Genomic DNA, 16408 nt, shown 5'->3' with positions numbered 1-16408 from the left:
AGCCTGGCACTTTGAACTTGGACTTAGAGCCTCCAAATTGTAAGAATAAACTGTTAAGGCCATCCCGTTTGTGGTATATTTCCTGTCAGAGCAGCATTAGGTAACCAGAACAACTTTTTATTGTGATTTGGATAAAATTTTACATAGCAAATCAGTTTTCCATTCAACAATTCACACACATTTTGTTCCATGTCATTCATTTCAGTCCCTTCAACAAAGCATCACTCCTCCTACTTCTTCACTGGGTTTCTCGTTTCCATTCTTCATTCTTTTCTAACCCCTCCCGTCTTCTGAACTTTGTCCTTGGGCAAATGCTGCCCTTTTGATCTCAAATGATTGATTGTTCTAAGGAGTGCATACCTTCCTAGAGTTATTGTTCACCTCGTAGACTTGTTTAATTGCCTTGGTGGGCCATAAGCACCTTATTTTTGCATAGTCTTCCCAGTCATCTGGTAGAAGTCACAAAGACCATGGCTAGAAGAGCCATATCAAGTAATTCACTGCACTGCAGAGGGTGTGTCAGGAGTTGGGTTGGGAGAGGTTGCTGGTCACTGGGTGCTGCTGACTGCTCTGTAGGAGCTGACATTAAAGAACTGCAGGAGCCTGTCAGGAGAACAGGCTGGAACCCCGTAGCAAACACCCTTTTCCTCCTTCAGTGTCTCTCAAGCACCCTCTGATGATAGAGGTCACAAAGGAAAAATATGTAAAGAGTCTGGATCCATTTTCACAAAGCAGTCAAGAAGGGTGAATTTGGAGCTAAGAGGCAATAGATAGATAACTGGCATACACAACAATGTTTCAATAAAATTGATAGATTAAAAAGTTGAGCACAATTTGCTCTCTAGAAAGGTGTATCAGCTTATCCTCCCATCACATGGTACATGGGAGTTTCTAGTTTCTCACACTTTAGTTAACTGTGGGTATTACCATTCTTTTTAATTCTTACGTATCTGATAAGCCAAAAAAAAAAAATCATAGTTAACTGTGGGTATTACCATTCTTTTTAATTCTTACGTATCTGATAAGCCAAAAAAAAAAAATCATTTTACTTAAAAGAATTAGTAGTTACAAGTTTTATTTTCCATTTTTTATATGAATTTTCTGTGTATCTCCTTTGCCCATTTTTAAATTGGGTTATTAAGTTTTAAAATTGATTTGTACATGCTCTTTATGTATTATATGTCCATACCAAAACCAAACCCACTGCCATTGAGTTGATTCCAACTCATAGTGACCCCCATTGGGTTTCCAAGGCAGTCAGTAGATCACCCGATCCTCCTTTTGTGGAGTGGCTGGTGGCTTTGAATTGCTAACGTTCTGGTTAGTAATCAAATGCCTTAGGCACTGTGCGATCAGCGCTGCTTGTATTGTATGTCAGAATGTTTAAATGTTTATCTAGTCAAAATCTTGTATTATTTTCATTTTTAATATTTAATAATTTAAATGATCTGAAAATCATTTTAGTGTAAGCTATTTAATTTTTCTTTATGTGTTCCAATAATGTTAATTGTTTTACCTATTTTTTTTCTGCATTACTTAAAAGGTAACTTTTATCATATACTGAATTGTACTACATGCCTGTATATATTTCTGGACTTTAAATTGTCTTTCTTTGGTTTTTCAGTTAATTGATTGTTTCACTTTTTCTTTCAGAACAGGATGCAGGTCTTGATGCCCTTTCCTCCATCATAAGTCGCCAAAAACAAATGGGGCAGGAAATTGGGAATGAGTTGGATGAACAAAATGGTAAGGACAGGTCTGAGATTGGCCAAATTTGCCATGTCATGTATGTATTAAAGGCTCAAACGTTTGTTGAGTCAATTTAATATTTTAAAACATGGAAAGTGATTTAACATCGTTGGATTATTGTAGTTTAGTGTCATTGAGGGTGGTTTGTGGCACATTGAGATTGTAGTTACTAAATATAAGGAAAGTTGGTTAAAAAATTTCCAGTTCTCAGTAGATGTTTTTAAAAATGCTTTTTTTTATGATCCGTTTATCCCAGGAGCTTTACTTCTGCACAGTAATCATATGACATTACTCAGTGCTTTGTACATTCTGAGGCAAGGACACTGGCTGCATATTCTTTGTGTCATCAGGACACTAGTGGATTTGGCTCTTCTGTCATAAATAACAGGCTACATGGGGCTGGGGGACGTGTCTGAAGATTTTGTTCAGGGCTTGATGTTACAAATCTGGTTGGAAAAAGAATAATTTGCAAACTCAAACAGGATGGATTGGGAGAGGCAGAGCTTTAAGTCAGAGAGACAGCCTGAAAGGCTCTTGTGCTTGAGGTGTGTGGCGTGAGGTGATGAGAACCTGAGTGAGAGTTGTAGTAGCAGGAGTGGAAAGGAAAAGAGGGATACAAGGGACATACGGCGTGTTTACTATGATGAATGGAGTTGGAGACATTGAGAGAGGTCATTGGTTTGTAAGTAGGATCTTAAGTCCAATTTGGGGCATGTCTCATTAGAGGTGCCAGTGAGAGACCCAGGTGGAACTGTCAAATCGGCAGATGGAGATGTAGGACCAGAGCTCAGGGAGAGGGCAGAGCCAAAGAAAATAGATGTGAGGAACTTTAGCACAGAGGTGATGTGTGAAACTATAAGAACAGTTGAGTTTTAGTGACGCTGACATTATTGAAAGCCTCTACTAGAAGAATTTTTTGTAATTCGTTTTATTTAATCTGTACAAAAACATCATGGAAGTAATATTATCCCATTTTTCAGGGATGAAGCTCAGAGATGAGGAATTTGTCCAATGTCATATTACTTACAAGTGTCAGAACTAAAATTCAAACTCAGGTCTAATTCTAATTTGGCTGCTTTTTTTTTTTTTTACTATGTTAGCTTCTCCTCTAAGGAAGGCTAAGTAGGGAGAGAAAAGTAAATGATAATTCTATGGCTTGGCCTTTGTTTTGGTGATAGCACTCATGACGACTTGGAATGGCTTTCAAGAAAAGTTATCATTGTATAAGTGACAGTTGAAACCCTGACAATGGATGAATGGTCACCTATGTTTTAGTTCTCTAGTACTGCTAGAGAAGAAATACCACAAGTGGATGGCTTTAACGAACAGGAATTTATCCTCTTACAGTTTAGGAGGCTAGGAGTCTGAATTCAGAGGGTCAGCTCTAGGGGCTGAGCGAAGGCCCCTCAACTTTGGGTCTCAGCTCTGCTTCTGGTTCCAGGCCCACTGGAGCCAGAGGCCTCTTCTGACTCATGCAGGCACTGGCTGCTGAGTCTGATGAACCCAAGATTGGCAGGTAAAATGGCAAATCCCACGATCAGCAAGCAGTAGGGTAGACCAGTGGTTCAAGTCCAGGAATGATCCCAAGATTGGCAGACAACACAGCAGGCCACTGGGTCAAGTCCAGGAACTGGAGATGAAGACTCGGCCAAACACAGGATCCAAATGTGCCAAAAAGCTAGAGACCTTTCTCAAAGTTTCTCCATGTATACTGGAAGCAGGCCACACCCCAAAAGTGGCTACCCTTCCACTGATTAATGTCTCACAGCAGATTCCACCATGAAGTTGATTACCCAATGTTCAGCGTCATGGCAGCATGCGAGTCTCCACTGAGATGAGTGGCAGCTGCGTGTGAAGTGCATTAACTGGGAATTGAACTTAGGCCCCTCACATGGAAGGCACGATAGTGTAATATACTCTCACAGTCACAGAGCTTCTTTCTTCTAATCACATGTTCCTCCTTGCCAACCGTCTTCATCTCCATTCCAGACCTGGATGGATACATGTGTATAAATGTGAGGTATTTTTCCATGAGTTGCTTGAATAAACTGAGTTTTTTTGGCGGTGGCCTCCTAGAGAGATCTCAGTCATGATGGTGGTTTTTGCTTCTCAGAAATAGGGCAGAGTCAGCCATTTTCTTTCACAATAACTACGAGACTCTCTGAGAATGAAAAAATTATATCCCTGCCAAGACCATAATAAACCTTTATTTATTTAGTTAAAGTGAAAAAAAAAAAAGGGCATTATATGTATAGGGGTTCAGAACAAGGTTGAAGCCCCTTTTGAATTTTTTCTGTGTGGCAAGTGTATAACGAGGAGTCAAAGAACTCTGGAGAAGGATACCGTTTTTGTTGTAACTATCACTGTGTGAAGAAGCACTGGCAGCATAGTGGGTAAAGCATTTGGCTGCTGACCAAAAGGTCCATGGTTCAAACCAACTGCTACTCTGTGGGAGATAGATGAGGCAGGCAGTCTGCTTCTGTTAAGATTTACAGCCTTGAGGCAGTTCTACTCTGCCCTGAGGGGTCTCTGTGAGGCGAATAGACTCCATGGCAGTAGTTAACACTGTGATGTAGTGACCTGCTGAATAATTCTTTTGTTTTACATTAAATGAGAGAAACAGTAGACTCGGATAATGGTTAGCTAGGACATTTTGGAATTAAATATCAAATCTTACTAACAAAACATTGTACTCAGGGCATAACAGCAAAGCTGAAGGACCAATTTAACATTAGTTTAGGAATTCAGTTTTCAGTCTTCTCATACAGAATTATAAAGAGGCTGGCTAACACCAGTAATTATCTGGTCCATCTGCCAGTGACCGAGTTTAATGACCAAAAAGATTAGCAGTTAAGAAAATCACAGTAATGGAAGCCCTAAATATACACTGGTATGTGGGGGTTGAGGAGCTGATGAAGGTGGGGGGATGGCAGGAAGGAGAGATGGGGAGCTAAACCAATGAGATCACCTCATGTTGTGGCATTGAGTTGGAACCCCAAAATTTAGTGCTTTTCAGTTCAAGGTGAACTGTATGGATGGGTGGATGCAAAGGACACATACCAGCTGATCCAGATGCTGTTCTGTAAAGTAGAGTTGTGGTTCTGGTTTACTGAAAAATTCTTTTAAGGTCAATGCTCAAGAAGACTGGGCCTTTTAAAAAGAATAGAAAAACAAGAAATGAACAGGGTGCACTTACATACATAGATATTTCTGAGATCTAATTTTGGCACTGATCAAACTTTAAAGTCAGCACCAAGAAGAACTATGGAGGCACAATTCTGATGAATGAAATAGCACCAAGAACAGGCTGTTTAACAACTCTGCTAGTGTGTGCTAGTCCTCGTTACTCTTTTTGATGCTCAAGTTATCCCACATTTGGTCAGTCCTTTTGATGTTTCTGTATCAGTCTCTGTGTTTGTGTGTGTCTGTGTGTGTGTTTACACAGTCAGGGCCTCTCAAATCCATTCCATCCTCATCGCCAATTGTATCAAACCAGTCCAGGGAGACTGAGGTCATCCCCCTCTGATGTCAGATGAAGAGCCTTGGTGGCGCAGTGGTTAAATGTTCAGCTGCTAACCAAAAGGTTGCCAATTTGAACTCACCAGCTGCCCCACAGAGAAAGATGTGGCAGGCTGTTTCCATAAAGATTACTGCCTTGGAAACCCTGTGAGGCAGTACTACTCTGTCCTATAGAATTGCTAGAATAGACTGAACGACGGGGTTGGTTGGCCGGTTTGTTTTTTGGATGCGAAATGTGCAGTGGATAGTGAATCCCACTCCACATGCCAACTGCGTCCTGTGGAAATTTCAGCTTCTCTTCCCTGATGAATTCAGACTCAGTTGCCAGTGCAGCCTTTTCTCTCTCATCTCCTATTCACCTGGGGCTTGTCAGCAGGTATTGGCCCTTTCTCTTTTCATCCACATTCACCTGGGCCTAAGTCAGTGGGTACATGTAAATCATTAGAATTACAAATTCTAGGGAGGGTGCTGTCTTTAGCAGACAAAAAAGGGGTACACGCGCATAGGTGAGGCCTGGAAAGGTCTCTGTACAGAGCTTCCATGTCCCCAAGAGATGCACTTAACCCTCCTGAGAGCAGATGTTCACTGTCATTACCCAGAAAGCTCCATTGAGCTTCTGTCTTTCAAGGTCTTTATTAGCCTCATCATGTGCCCATCGTGAATTACATTATGTCTCCTGAGGCTTAATCAGTATTTGGCCCCAGGTGATCCCTCTTAGCTGGTCATTCCCACTCATTGGCTTCAGGTGTGGTCCAGCTAGCAAGAACCAGGATCAAAGGCCAAATTGTTTACCACAAGGGGGTTTCACACCTTGATATATGGAAAAACATATATAACAAAACATTTCCTGTTTCGACATTTTTTACAGTTACAATTCGGTGACATTAATTATGTTCATCTTGTTGTACAGCCATCACCACTATCTGTATCCAAACTTTTCCATCATCCTTAACAGAAACTCAGTGTCTGTGTCAATCTTTGAGCACTTCCTTGCTTTTTAGAAGACGATGTTCCAGGCTCACCTTGTTCCCTGTCTGACGCATAGAGAACCTGTAGGACAGTAAATCTTTATGGAAGTAGATTGCCACATCTTCTTCCAGTGACACAACGGTTAAGCACTTGGCGGCTAACAGAAAGGCCAGTGGTTTGAAACAACCAGCCACTCTGTGGGAGAAAGATAAGCCATTATAAGTTCCCTCTATCCATGATGGCTTCCTCCACCTGCTGAGTTACTCTTTCCTCACTCGTCTTTGGTGAGTCATCAAATCCTGTCAGCTTTACTCCCTAAAGACCCACTAGAAATTGTCTACTGTGTCTGGCCACTGTCATCTTTTGCTTGGATTATTGCAACAACCTAAAACCTTGCCTTATATCTTATCTCTTCTCAACCTTTCTCCATCTTGTGTCAGAGTATTCTTTTTAGAACACAGACCTGATTTCATTGTTCATTTTGTGTGGCTGCCCTGTTGTTCACAGTGATCATGGCATACCCTCTCACGGGAATTACACACACAGACTACAGTGACCTGCTTCTACTTCTTCAGTTGTGGCAGTGTGCTTAGCCTGGCCTCTGGTACCTTGCTGAAGCTTTTCCCATTGCCTGGAACACCTCTCCTCTCCTGCCAATAACTCTTCCTTCCTCTCTACTGCATTTCCCCCTTTCCTGCCAACGTATTTTACCTTGGCTAGTGCTAATTCAAGGAGCTCTGGTAGCATAGTGCCTAAGGCACTTGACTGCTAACCAGAAGGCTGGTGGTTCAAACCCACCAGCCACTCCTCAGAAGATAGATGGGCCAATCTACTTCCGTAGTGATGCTGCCTTGGAAACCCAAGGAGGGGTCACTATGAGTTGGGTCTGACTTGACAGCACATAACAACAACAACAGTGCTAATTCAGAGGAGCTCTGGTGATGATGCAGTGGTTAAGGTATTTATTTGACTGTTCAGCAAAAGGTTAGTGGTTCAAACCCACCAGCCATTCTGCAAGAAGGATGGGGGCAGTCTGCTTCTGTAAAGATTTACAGTCTTGGAAACCCAGTGGGGGTTGCTATGAATCAGAATCTGATTGATGGCAGTGAGTTTGGTTATTGGGATGCTGACTCATTCTTTTAGTTTCAGTATAAATAGTTGCTGTTAGCTGATGTCGAGTCAGCCCGAGACTCATGGCGAGCCCCTGTGTTACAGCATAGAACTAACTGCTCCATGGGGTTTTCTTGGCTGTAATCTGTACAGAAGCAGTGTCACATCTTTCCTACACAGAGCCCCTGGGTGGGTTCAAACTACCATCCTTCAGATTAACAGCCTATCACAAACCACTTGTACCACCCAGGCTCCTCTTAGTCACTATTGTATTTCCAGTTTCTAACTCCCATGGCAGATGATTGATAGCTGTTTGTTAAATTAATGAATAAGGCTTCAGAAACTGGTGTTTTTGATGTTTTGTAGAAGCCAGGATCATGACAGCTAATTGGCGTGAACTAGAAGGTATTTACTACATATTTGCTGTTCTGAATTAGAAAATTTTGGTAAGACATTTATGAAAGAGATTACCACTCATGTGGCAGCAGTCCACTACCACAGTAAAAGCTGGCAGACATCTGGACACATATTACCAAAGTGGGTCAGTCAGTAGAGGCTAATGATGCTTCTTATTTTCACTCCACCTCTGCCCGAGTTGCAAGACTATTGAGCTTTTACTCTCATGTTTGCCCAAAGGAGAGAGAGAGAGTAACAATGAGCTAGGATAGGCATGTCCTCAGAGGTCTGCGAAGATCACTAGTAACAGGGTAGCAGGGAAGGCTGCTTGTATGGATGGCATTAATATCGGGATGGAGGAGACGTCCTTTGAAAGAGCTAAAAAATACTACTGTTCTCCTTGAATGTTGAAACAAGGCTTTTGCATTTCAAAAATGTAAAGCATTGAAGTAACATTGTATGAATCTGTTAAAACTCTTCACTTGAATTTCATGTTAAAAGTTTAGAAAAGTAATTTAGTAGACTGCCTCCAAAGACATCATGTCTTAATCCCCATAGCCTGTGAATGTTACCTTATATGGCTAAAGGGATTTTTACAAATGTGACCAAGTTAAGGATTTTGAGATGGGGATATTATCCTTGATTATCCAGCTGGGCTCTTGATAAAACCGACTAGTAAGAGGGAGCCAGAGGGAGACTAGATACATTAGAAGAAAGCAATGTGATGACTGAAACAGGATGCTATGCTGCTGGTTTTGAAGATGGAGGAAGGGGCCATGAGCCAAGAGATGCAAGGAATACACCTCTAGAACCTGGAAAAGGCAAGGGAAATGGATTCTCCCTGGAGCCTCCTGGAGTGTGACCCTGTGGACACCTTGATTTTGGCCCACTGTAGCTGATTTTGGACTTCTGATCCCCAGAGCTATAAGAGAATACAGGGGTGTGTGTGTGTGTTTTGTGTGTGTATGTATGTGATTTGAGTGAAAGTTTACAAAGCACATTGGTTTTCCATTCAGTAATTCACACACATTTTGTTTTGTGACATTCACTGCAATACCTACAATGTAACAGCACTCTTCCCTCTTCCTCCCTGTGTTTACCTTTCCCTTCACCCTTCTCTCCTGTCCCTTCCTGCCTTCCTAGCCTTATCCCTGGGCACATGCTGTCATTTTGATCTTGAGGGTACATACCTTCCTAGTATCTCTGTTCACTTTATAGGCCTGTCTGTCACTTGGATGAAAGTTGAGCCACAGAGTAAGCATATGCTGCTTTAAGCCACTAAGTTTATGATTACTTGTTTTAGCGGCAGCAGAAAGTTAGTACAAATGACACTAGTGATCCCTGTGTCTTTTTGCCAATTGTTTGTGAATTTAGGTTGACTGCTTTTATGCCTAAAAATGTATAGTGAGTCATCCACAGGTCTGTAGCTCCTCTCACCTCTTGAAGAGAGTTTATCATTTTACTAATAGAATTTAGTCTTGCACTGGAAAAATGTGTGAGCAATTTGATGAAGAAAGCTCTTTCTGGATTATTCATTATAAAAATCTCCAGAAGTGTGTTAGGTAAGCTGATAATAGGTAATATATAGATGAACATTTTACATTTTAATAGTTGTATATTTCAATGCATAAGGAAAAAAAAAAGAGTAACATGTGAAACCTGTGATTTCACAGAAGTGTAACATTTTTTTAATTCAATTAAGTTGGATAAGCAGAAAAATAACAGTGAGTTTGTCCCAGGGAGCCCTTCTCTGTCAGGGGTCAGCCCTGTCAGGCTCTTGCCTTCTACTGACCAAGAATGACCAAGAGAGGCTTAGGTTTTCCACACGAGCAATGCTTTTGCTAAGGGAAGGAGAAAGAGAAAGTGGCACATGAATGGAGACAGAGAGAGACTAAGCAACACTAGCTTTATCTCCCCAAGCAAAAGTTTGCTGGGGTTTTAAGGGTTTTGAAACAGGTGGAGATTTTCTGAGAAGGGATGGTAGCTTCCTAGAAAGGTGTGGCACTATGGAAATTGGGTCCACGTGCAGGAATTGCGGGAGTTTCTGGGATGTTTGGCATAACTCATTATGGGATGTCATGCATGCGCTGACCTTTAGGGTGCTGGTTCAATTCTTGGCCAGGGCCTCTGTCGTCTCAGGGAGGTCATGTACTAGGCATGCCTGGAGAGCTGGAAATTAGGTTGGCAGCAAACACCTGCAAAAATCCTGACACACAGAGCTGGGGGAGGCTGCTGGTTATTTCTGTACCCTGTGTTTCAGGATGTGGGTTAGTCTTTAGCTACCACAGTTAGGGTTACAGCGTGTGTTTTTAGTTAACCCTTCAGATGCTGCCACCTTCTGCCTGTATCAAGCTGATATAAGGAAAAACATTAAGTACATATGGTACAGGTGAAATAGGATCCTGGTAAAAATTCTGAAGGTGGTATTTGAAATGCTGTTGTTTGGGAAATGCTACTATAAACAGATTATTTGTGTTCAAGGCTGGAGTGTTATAGAGTGCTTATTTCAGTTTTGGCTGCACCCTAGGTTGGTCCATGTGATATAATACTTGTACCTTCTCCCCTTGGCCCTCCAATTGCTGAGATCACGTATTACCTGAAACAATGCCTTCCAGCCCTGTGAGTTTATAATTAGGTAAGGTAATGGCTATGGAGGAGTGATGTTGTCTAATGCCGTTCCTCCAGCACTTTATATACTTCACCTTTTGAAAGAAGCAAAGCAGGTAGAAACTGCTTTCCTTTAAAGGAAGTATAAAATGATTCTGGGAAGAGGGCGTTCCTGTTACTGTTTGGCAGGTGGGATGTGAAGAGGTAAATACCCTAATCCTGCTGCCAGAGCTGTAAAGGAGAGCTTTCCTTGAAGTTTGAGTGGATTTTCCAGTATATAGTATCAGGCATGGTCCTTGGGTGGCACAGACTTTTGTGCCTGACTACTAATCAGGAGGTTGGCAGTTTGAACCCACCCAGCACCGTGATGGAAGAAAGGCCTGGAGATCTGCTTCTGTAGATTATAACCAAGAAGACCCTATGGAGCAGTTCTGTTTTGTAACACCTGAGGTCGCTGTGAGCTAGAATCGACTTGACAGCAGTGGGTTTGCGTTTTTTCAGTTGAGCACTTTATGGGCCTTTGTGAATTGATAAAGGAAACTAACTCTCACAATTTAGGATATTAAAAAAAAAAAAAAAAAGCCAAACTCACTGCTGTTGAGTCAGACTCAACTCAGAGCGACCCCTCCTTGGGTTTCCGAGGCGGTATCTCTACAGAGATAGATAACCCAGTCTTCCTTCCGAGGAGTGGCTGGTGGGTTTGAACTGCCAGCTTTCTGGTTAGCAGTCAGATGCCTTAGGCACTATGCCACCTGAACTCCCGGTGTAGGGTATATGCCAAAAACCAAACCAAACTCACTGCCGTCCAGTCGGGTCTGACTCACAGCGACCCCTCCTTGGGTTTCCGAGGCAGTATCACTATGGAAGTCGATTGCCCAACCTTCCTTCTAAGGAGTGGCTTCAGCGAGGTAAACATTTTCCTCTAATTGGCTGTGTTGGTCTGGATTCAGGTTTCTCTCAATTGAGATTTCATTCAGTAGACTTTTGCCAACTGCTAGGATCAGTGGAGTGGCTCCTCAAGTCTGCATTTCATTCATAAATAATTGGGAGATGTTTAGTCTTAGAGACTCTTAGGTTGTAAAGGAGTTTATGAAGTCATTCTCTCCCCCTGCTCCCTGCCATCTTTGGGAAGAAATCCAGTCAGTCATCTCTGACCTATATTCATCTTTTCTCTCTAAAGTCTTCCTGGAAGGTGTCATAAATTCTCTTGATGTGCAAAATTATCACCAGCCTTACAATTCACCTTTCTTCTGCTGATGTTTGTACATATGTTTCAACATTTTACTGAGTAGTCCATAACTTTCTTTTATCTAGATTAAATAAACTTTTACTAATACACTTTTTTCCCCAAATCCAAAATAATATTTTTCTTTCTTTGGCACATTCTCCTTATTCAACAAATATTGAATGCTATTATTATGTGCTAAGCACTATACTAGATAGAATGCGCATATATAATGCTGGGCAAAAGACATGACTCTTGTCCTCACAGAGCTTTTGTTCTAATAGGGAAGGCAGATGTTGGACAGATAATCACCTTGTACATTGTGAAAAACAGCAGTAACAACTGGAAACAAGGTCCTTTCCCTTATGGCTCTTACTGTCTAGCTGGGAGAGATTGATGTTGAGCAACTACGTTCCAAAATAAAAGTATTATATGAAATTGAAGGAGCTCTGGTGGCGTAGTGCCTAAGGCATTTGGCTGGTAACCAGAAGGCTACCAGTTCAAACCCACCAGCCACTCCTCGGGAGGAAGATTGGGCAATCTACTTCCGGAGAGGTACCGCCTCGGAAGCTTGAGGAGGGGTCATTATGAGTTGGGACCGACTTGACAGCAATAAGTTAGTAAGTTATATGAAATTGACGTAAGTGCTGTCAAGGGAAAAAGCAGACCAGTGTTTACATTAATTTCTTGGATTGGGTGAGAATTTAGATCCTAAGCTTCATGGAGCACTGGTTAAGCTATCTAGTTTCTCCTGCACTTCTCTGCTGGTTTGGAAGTCATGTATTCTGATTGTCTTCCTTTAGTGAGTTATCCACCCCCTGCTCCCCCACCCCCTCACCCCTTCACCCCCTTATTTTTTCCATTTAGAAAAATAGAAATGCTGTGACAGTTAAAATACCTTAGGTTATCCTGTGGTAACAAGTAGACCTCAAATGTAAGTGCCTTAAAACAACACATGTTTATTTTATTTTTTCCTCTATACATGTCCATTGTGGGGCAGTAATGGGCATAGTTACTTAAGATCCCTGGATGTTATAACAGTCGCCATTTCAAACACTGCTGGTCACTATCCAGAGAGTTAGAAAGCTCTGGAGAGTCTTGCTTGTGCAATTTCATGCTCTGGCCCAGAAGTGACGTACGGCACTTTGAGTCACAAGTCATTGGCCAAAACTAATCATGTGGCCATACCCAACCACTTGTTGTTGTTTGCCGTTGAGTCGGCCCCGACTCATAGCGACCCCTCCTTGGGTTTCTGAGGCAGTATCCCTACGGGAGTAGGATTGCCCAACCTTCCTTCCGAGGAGTGGCTGGTGGGTTTGAACCGCCAGCCTTCTGGTGAGCAGTCAAGTGCCTTAGGCACTATGCTACCAGAGCTCCTACTAGGAAGTGTAATCCTACCAATATGTCTGGTTGGTGTGTGTATCTGTTGAGAGGTGGGACAAAAATATTTATTGAATTACATGAATAAATATCACAGTGGTAGCAAAGTTTAGTAGTTAAGAGCCAAACTGCCAAATATACTAGCTATGTGACCTTGTGCAAGTTACTTAATCTTTTTATGCCTTTTCTCATCTGTAAAATGGGAATTTTTATTGTTGTTATGTGCCATCGAGTTGGACCTGACTCATAGCAACCCCTCCTTGGGTTTCCGAGGCAGTATCACTACGGAAGTAGATTGCCCCATCTTCCTTCTGAGGAGTGGCTGGTGGGTTTGAACCACCAGCCTTCTGGTTAGCAGTTTAAGATGCCTAATTTATGGGATTCTTATGAAGATTAAATGAGTTAATATGTGCAAAGTTCTTAGAGTAGTTCTTCATACATTATAAGTACTCTAAAAGTGTTTTTCCATTATTTTCTCTTACTATTCACAATGTAAAGGAGTTCTGGTGGCTCAGTGATTAAAGCATTCAGCTGTGAACCAGAAGGTTGTGGTTCAAACCCACCAGCCACTACATGGTAGAAAGATGAGGCAATCTGCTTCTATAAAGATTTACAGCCTTGGGGACTCTATGGGGTAGTTCTACTCTGTCCTATAGGGTCCCTATGAGTCAAAATTGACTTGATGGAAGTGGATTTTTTATTTTGATGTATTTACAAAATAGACTTTTGATCAAAGTGGTAAGCTGAGTGGATGGGAAGTCCCCACATTCTTCTTTCCAAACACATGAATATGCTAATTGGCACATTAAAAAAAAATGTTTAAAAATTCTTAGCTGAGCTTGAAAGCAAGAAAGAAGCTCTCCAGGTGCCAAAAGTGAAGACACTAACCCACAGCACAGCAATGAGTGGAAATGAAGCTTCAGGGCCCTCAGTGCTAACTGGACCAGGTATGTACCCTAGTGTGGTAGTTAAGATTGTATGTCACCTTGGCTGGGCTTGGTTTTGAGTGGCTGGACAGCTGGATATAGTTATTCCCCATGATGAGACTGGTAATCAACTCCATGATGGAATCTTCTGTGAGCAGATGAGTAGCTGCCTTAGGGATGTGGTATGCTTCCAGCATATAAGAAGAAGCTTTAAGGAAAGTCTCTAGCTTCTTGGCACATCTGGATCCTGCATTTGGCTGAGTCATCAGTGGTCTGCCATGTCTGTGGATCTTGGGACTGTTTAACTACTGGCCTACCATATTGCTTGATAATCTTGGGACTGTGCCATTTTACTTGTTGACCTTGGGTTTGTCAGCCTCAGCAGCCAGCAGCTGTTTGAGTTAAGAGAAGTGTCCAGCTTCGGTGGGCTGGGAGCAGGAGGCAGAGCTGAAGCTCAAGGTTGAGGGGCCTTCACCCAGCCCTTAAACCTGGCACTTTGAACTCTGATATCTAGCCTCCTAACTTAAGAGAATAAATCCCTATTTGTTCAAGCCATCCATTTGTGTTATTTTCTGTTAGAGTGGCACTCGATAACTAAAACACTTAGGGACTATAGTTTTAATACCCTGCAGAGATGGGGATTGAATCTGTGGTCTCTATGCATTGTGAGGCGCTGAAGTTAAGCTCTCCATATAAAGTCAGAAGGTGAGAAATGACAGTTTTATGGGAAAACTGATTTCTTCCATCCCCACCCAAGAATGAGACACTCAGTCAGACCACCCACCTTGGACCACCGCCACCTTAATATTTTAAGCATGCATACCTAAATTTACATTTTGTCTAACAAAGTCTAAAGCAAATAAACATCTCTGAACAAATCAAGTTTAGAATTCTTAAACTTTCCTTGAAACTTCCAATCTTCCTTGTTGTTTTAAAGTCTTTTTTTTTTCTTCTATAGTCAGTATTTAAACTTACTAACATGTTTTACTCATTTTTGTTCTCATAAGTTTTATATCCATTCTACTGCTCAGCTCTTCTAATTTTTTAAAATTTGGGAACTATAGTTCTAAAGGGAGCTCTGGTGGCGTAGTGCCTAAGGCGTGTGACTGCTAACCAGAAAGCTGGCAGTTCAAACCCACCAACCACTCCTTGGAAGGAAGACTGGGCAATCTACTTCCATAGTGATACTGCCTTGGAAACCCAAGGAGGGGTTGCCATGAGTTGGGTGCGACTCGACGGCAGTGAGTTTTTGAGTTTATAGTTTTAAACATCAAGCAGTTTTTAATGCTCACAATTCTGCCCCCCATAGCAGTGTGCGTTTGTTTGTTTGTTTTGTTTTAAGGTTGTAAACTCTTTTCAACCTCTGAAGGATATTAATTAGAACTTTAGACATTTTCTCTGTTCCTCGTGTTATTTCTGTTTCCTCGAGGTAAGTTTGAACGTGCTCATCTTCATCTTTCTCGTTGATACTCTGGGTTTTTCCTTACATATCTGCTAGTTCTCCATTGAGTCTTCATATTTATGAATGAAGGACCATGTATAGGTAGCCAGCATAGACTTTGTATTTGGGTAGTTTCATTTATCCACAAGGCTTCTTTCTTGAATGGGATAACTGTGTTCTGTGTAAACAGGGAGGCTATGCTAATCGGCAGGTTTCTCCTGAGGGCGTCTGGTTAGATAGAAGAGGGGGCAGGCAGATCTAGGACCCTTTGCTGCACCCTCACCACAGAATTATCAAGGTAAGGGGCACTTTAACCATGGTGACATCTTTTATATACTTTCTTTTTTCCCTCTCTGTCCATCCTGGAGGTGCTCCTCTGACTCATTCCCAACCTGGACACCAACACCATGAGTACTGCCCAAACCAACTTTCCTCTCTAAAGAGGTACCAGCTGGGAGCAAATACTGCAAGACCCACGGGATAGGGCAGGGGGAGGGCTGACTGGCTCAACTGTTCTATAGACAATTCTCTACTCTAATACCTTGATTACTGCCTTGCAGCCATTTTTCTGTAGGTCCTTCTGTGTCTCCAGTAGTGATTGACTCTAAGCTTGGAGCTTCTCCAGGGCTACCAAGAAGAAGGTGCTCCTATCTGTAGCCTTATGTATTAAGGTTCATTTTTTCCCCCCAGTATTATTCATCAATCCAGTACCAACTATATTCTTTCTTTAAGAAAACCTTCGAAGTTATTTCTTCACTGATACTGGTGTTCTTTTGTGATTACAGTGCCGCTTGGATTTATTCTTTCCAAAAATATCTGTACTGCCATTCCATTGGCTCTTGGGAGGGAAGGAGGCAGCTGCATGTGCTCACTCTACTGTCTTGAACACAAAGTCTCTCTTTTACATTTTTCACAAGGTTGCAATATCTATGAAACGGTTTTGTGGAATCAGTTGATTCTGGAGGCTTGAGCATAATTAAGCGTTTACTATAGTTTGTAAAGGAGCTCTGGTAGCATAGTGCCTAAGGCACTTGACTGCTAACCAGAAGGCTGGCGGTTCAAACCCACCAGCCACTCCTTGGAAGG

At 42.0% G+C, this 16408-nt stretch overlaps 1 protein-coding gene across 1 annotated transcript in view; it reads left to right on the top strand.

The window, feature by feature from the left end:
* The window catches only part of STX8 (syntaxin 8), a 252916-nt gene that overhangs the window by 89598 nt on the left and 146910 nt on the right, over positions 1–16408 (top strand). The window contains 1 exon segment of the mRNA XM_042782461.1: positions 1654–1746. Coding sequence (XP_042638395.1) covers positions 1654–1746 — 93 coding nt within the window.

The sequence above is a fragment of the Orycteropus afer genome, unplaced genomic scaffold, assembly GCF_000298275.1.
Source record: "Orycteropus afer afer isolate SDZICR_OR568_19922 unplaced genomic scaffold, OryAfe1.0 scaffold00330, whole genome shotgun sequence".
Taxonomy (NCBI): domain Eukaryota; kingdom Metazoa; phylum Chordata; class Mammalia; order Tubulidentata; family Orycteropodidae; genus Orycteropus; species Orycteropus afer.
Note: the sequence above shows the minus strand (reverse complement) of the source record. Positions and strands in the feature narration are given on the sequence as shown.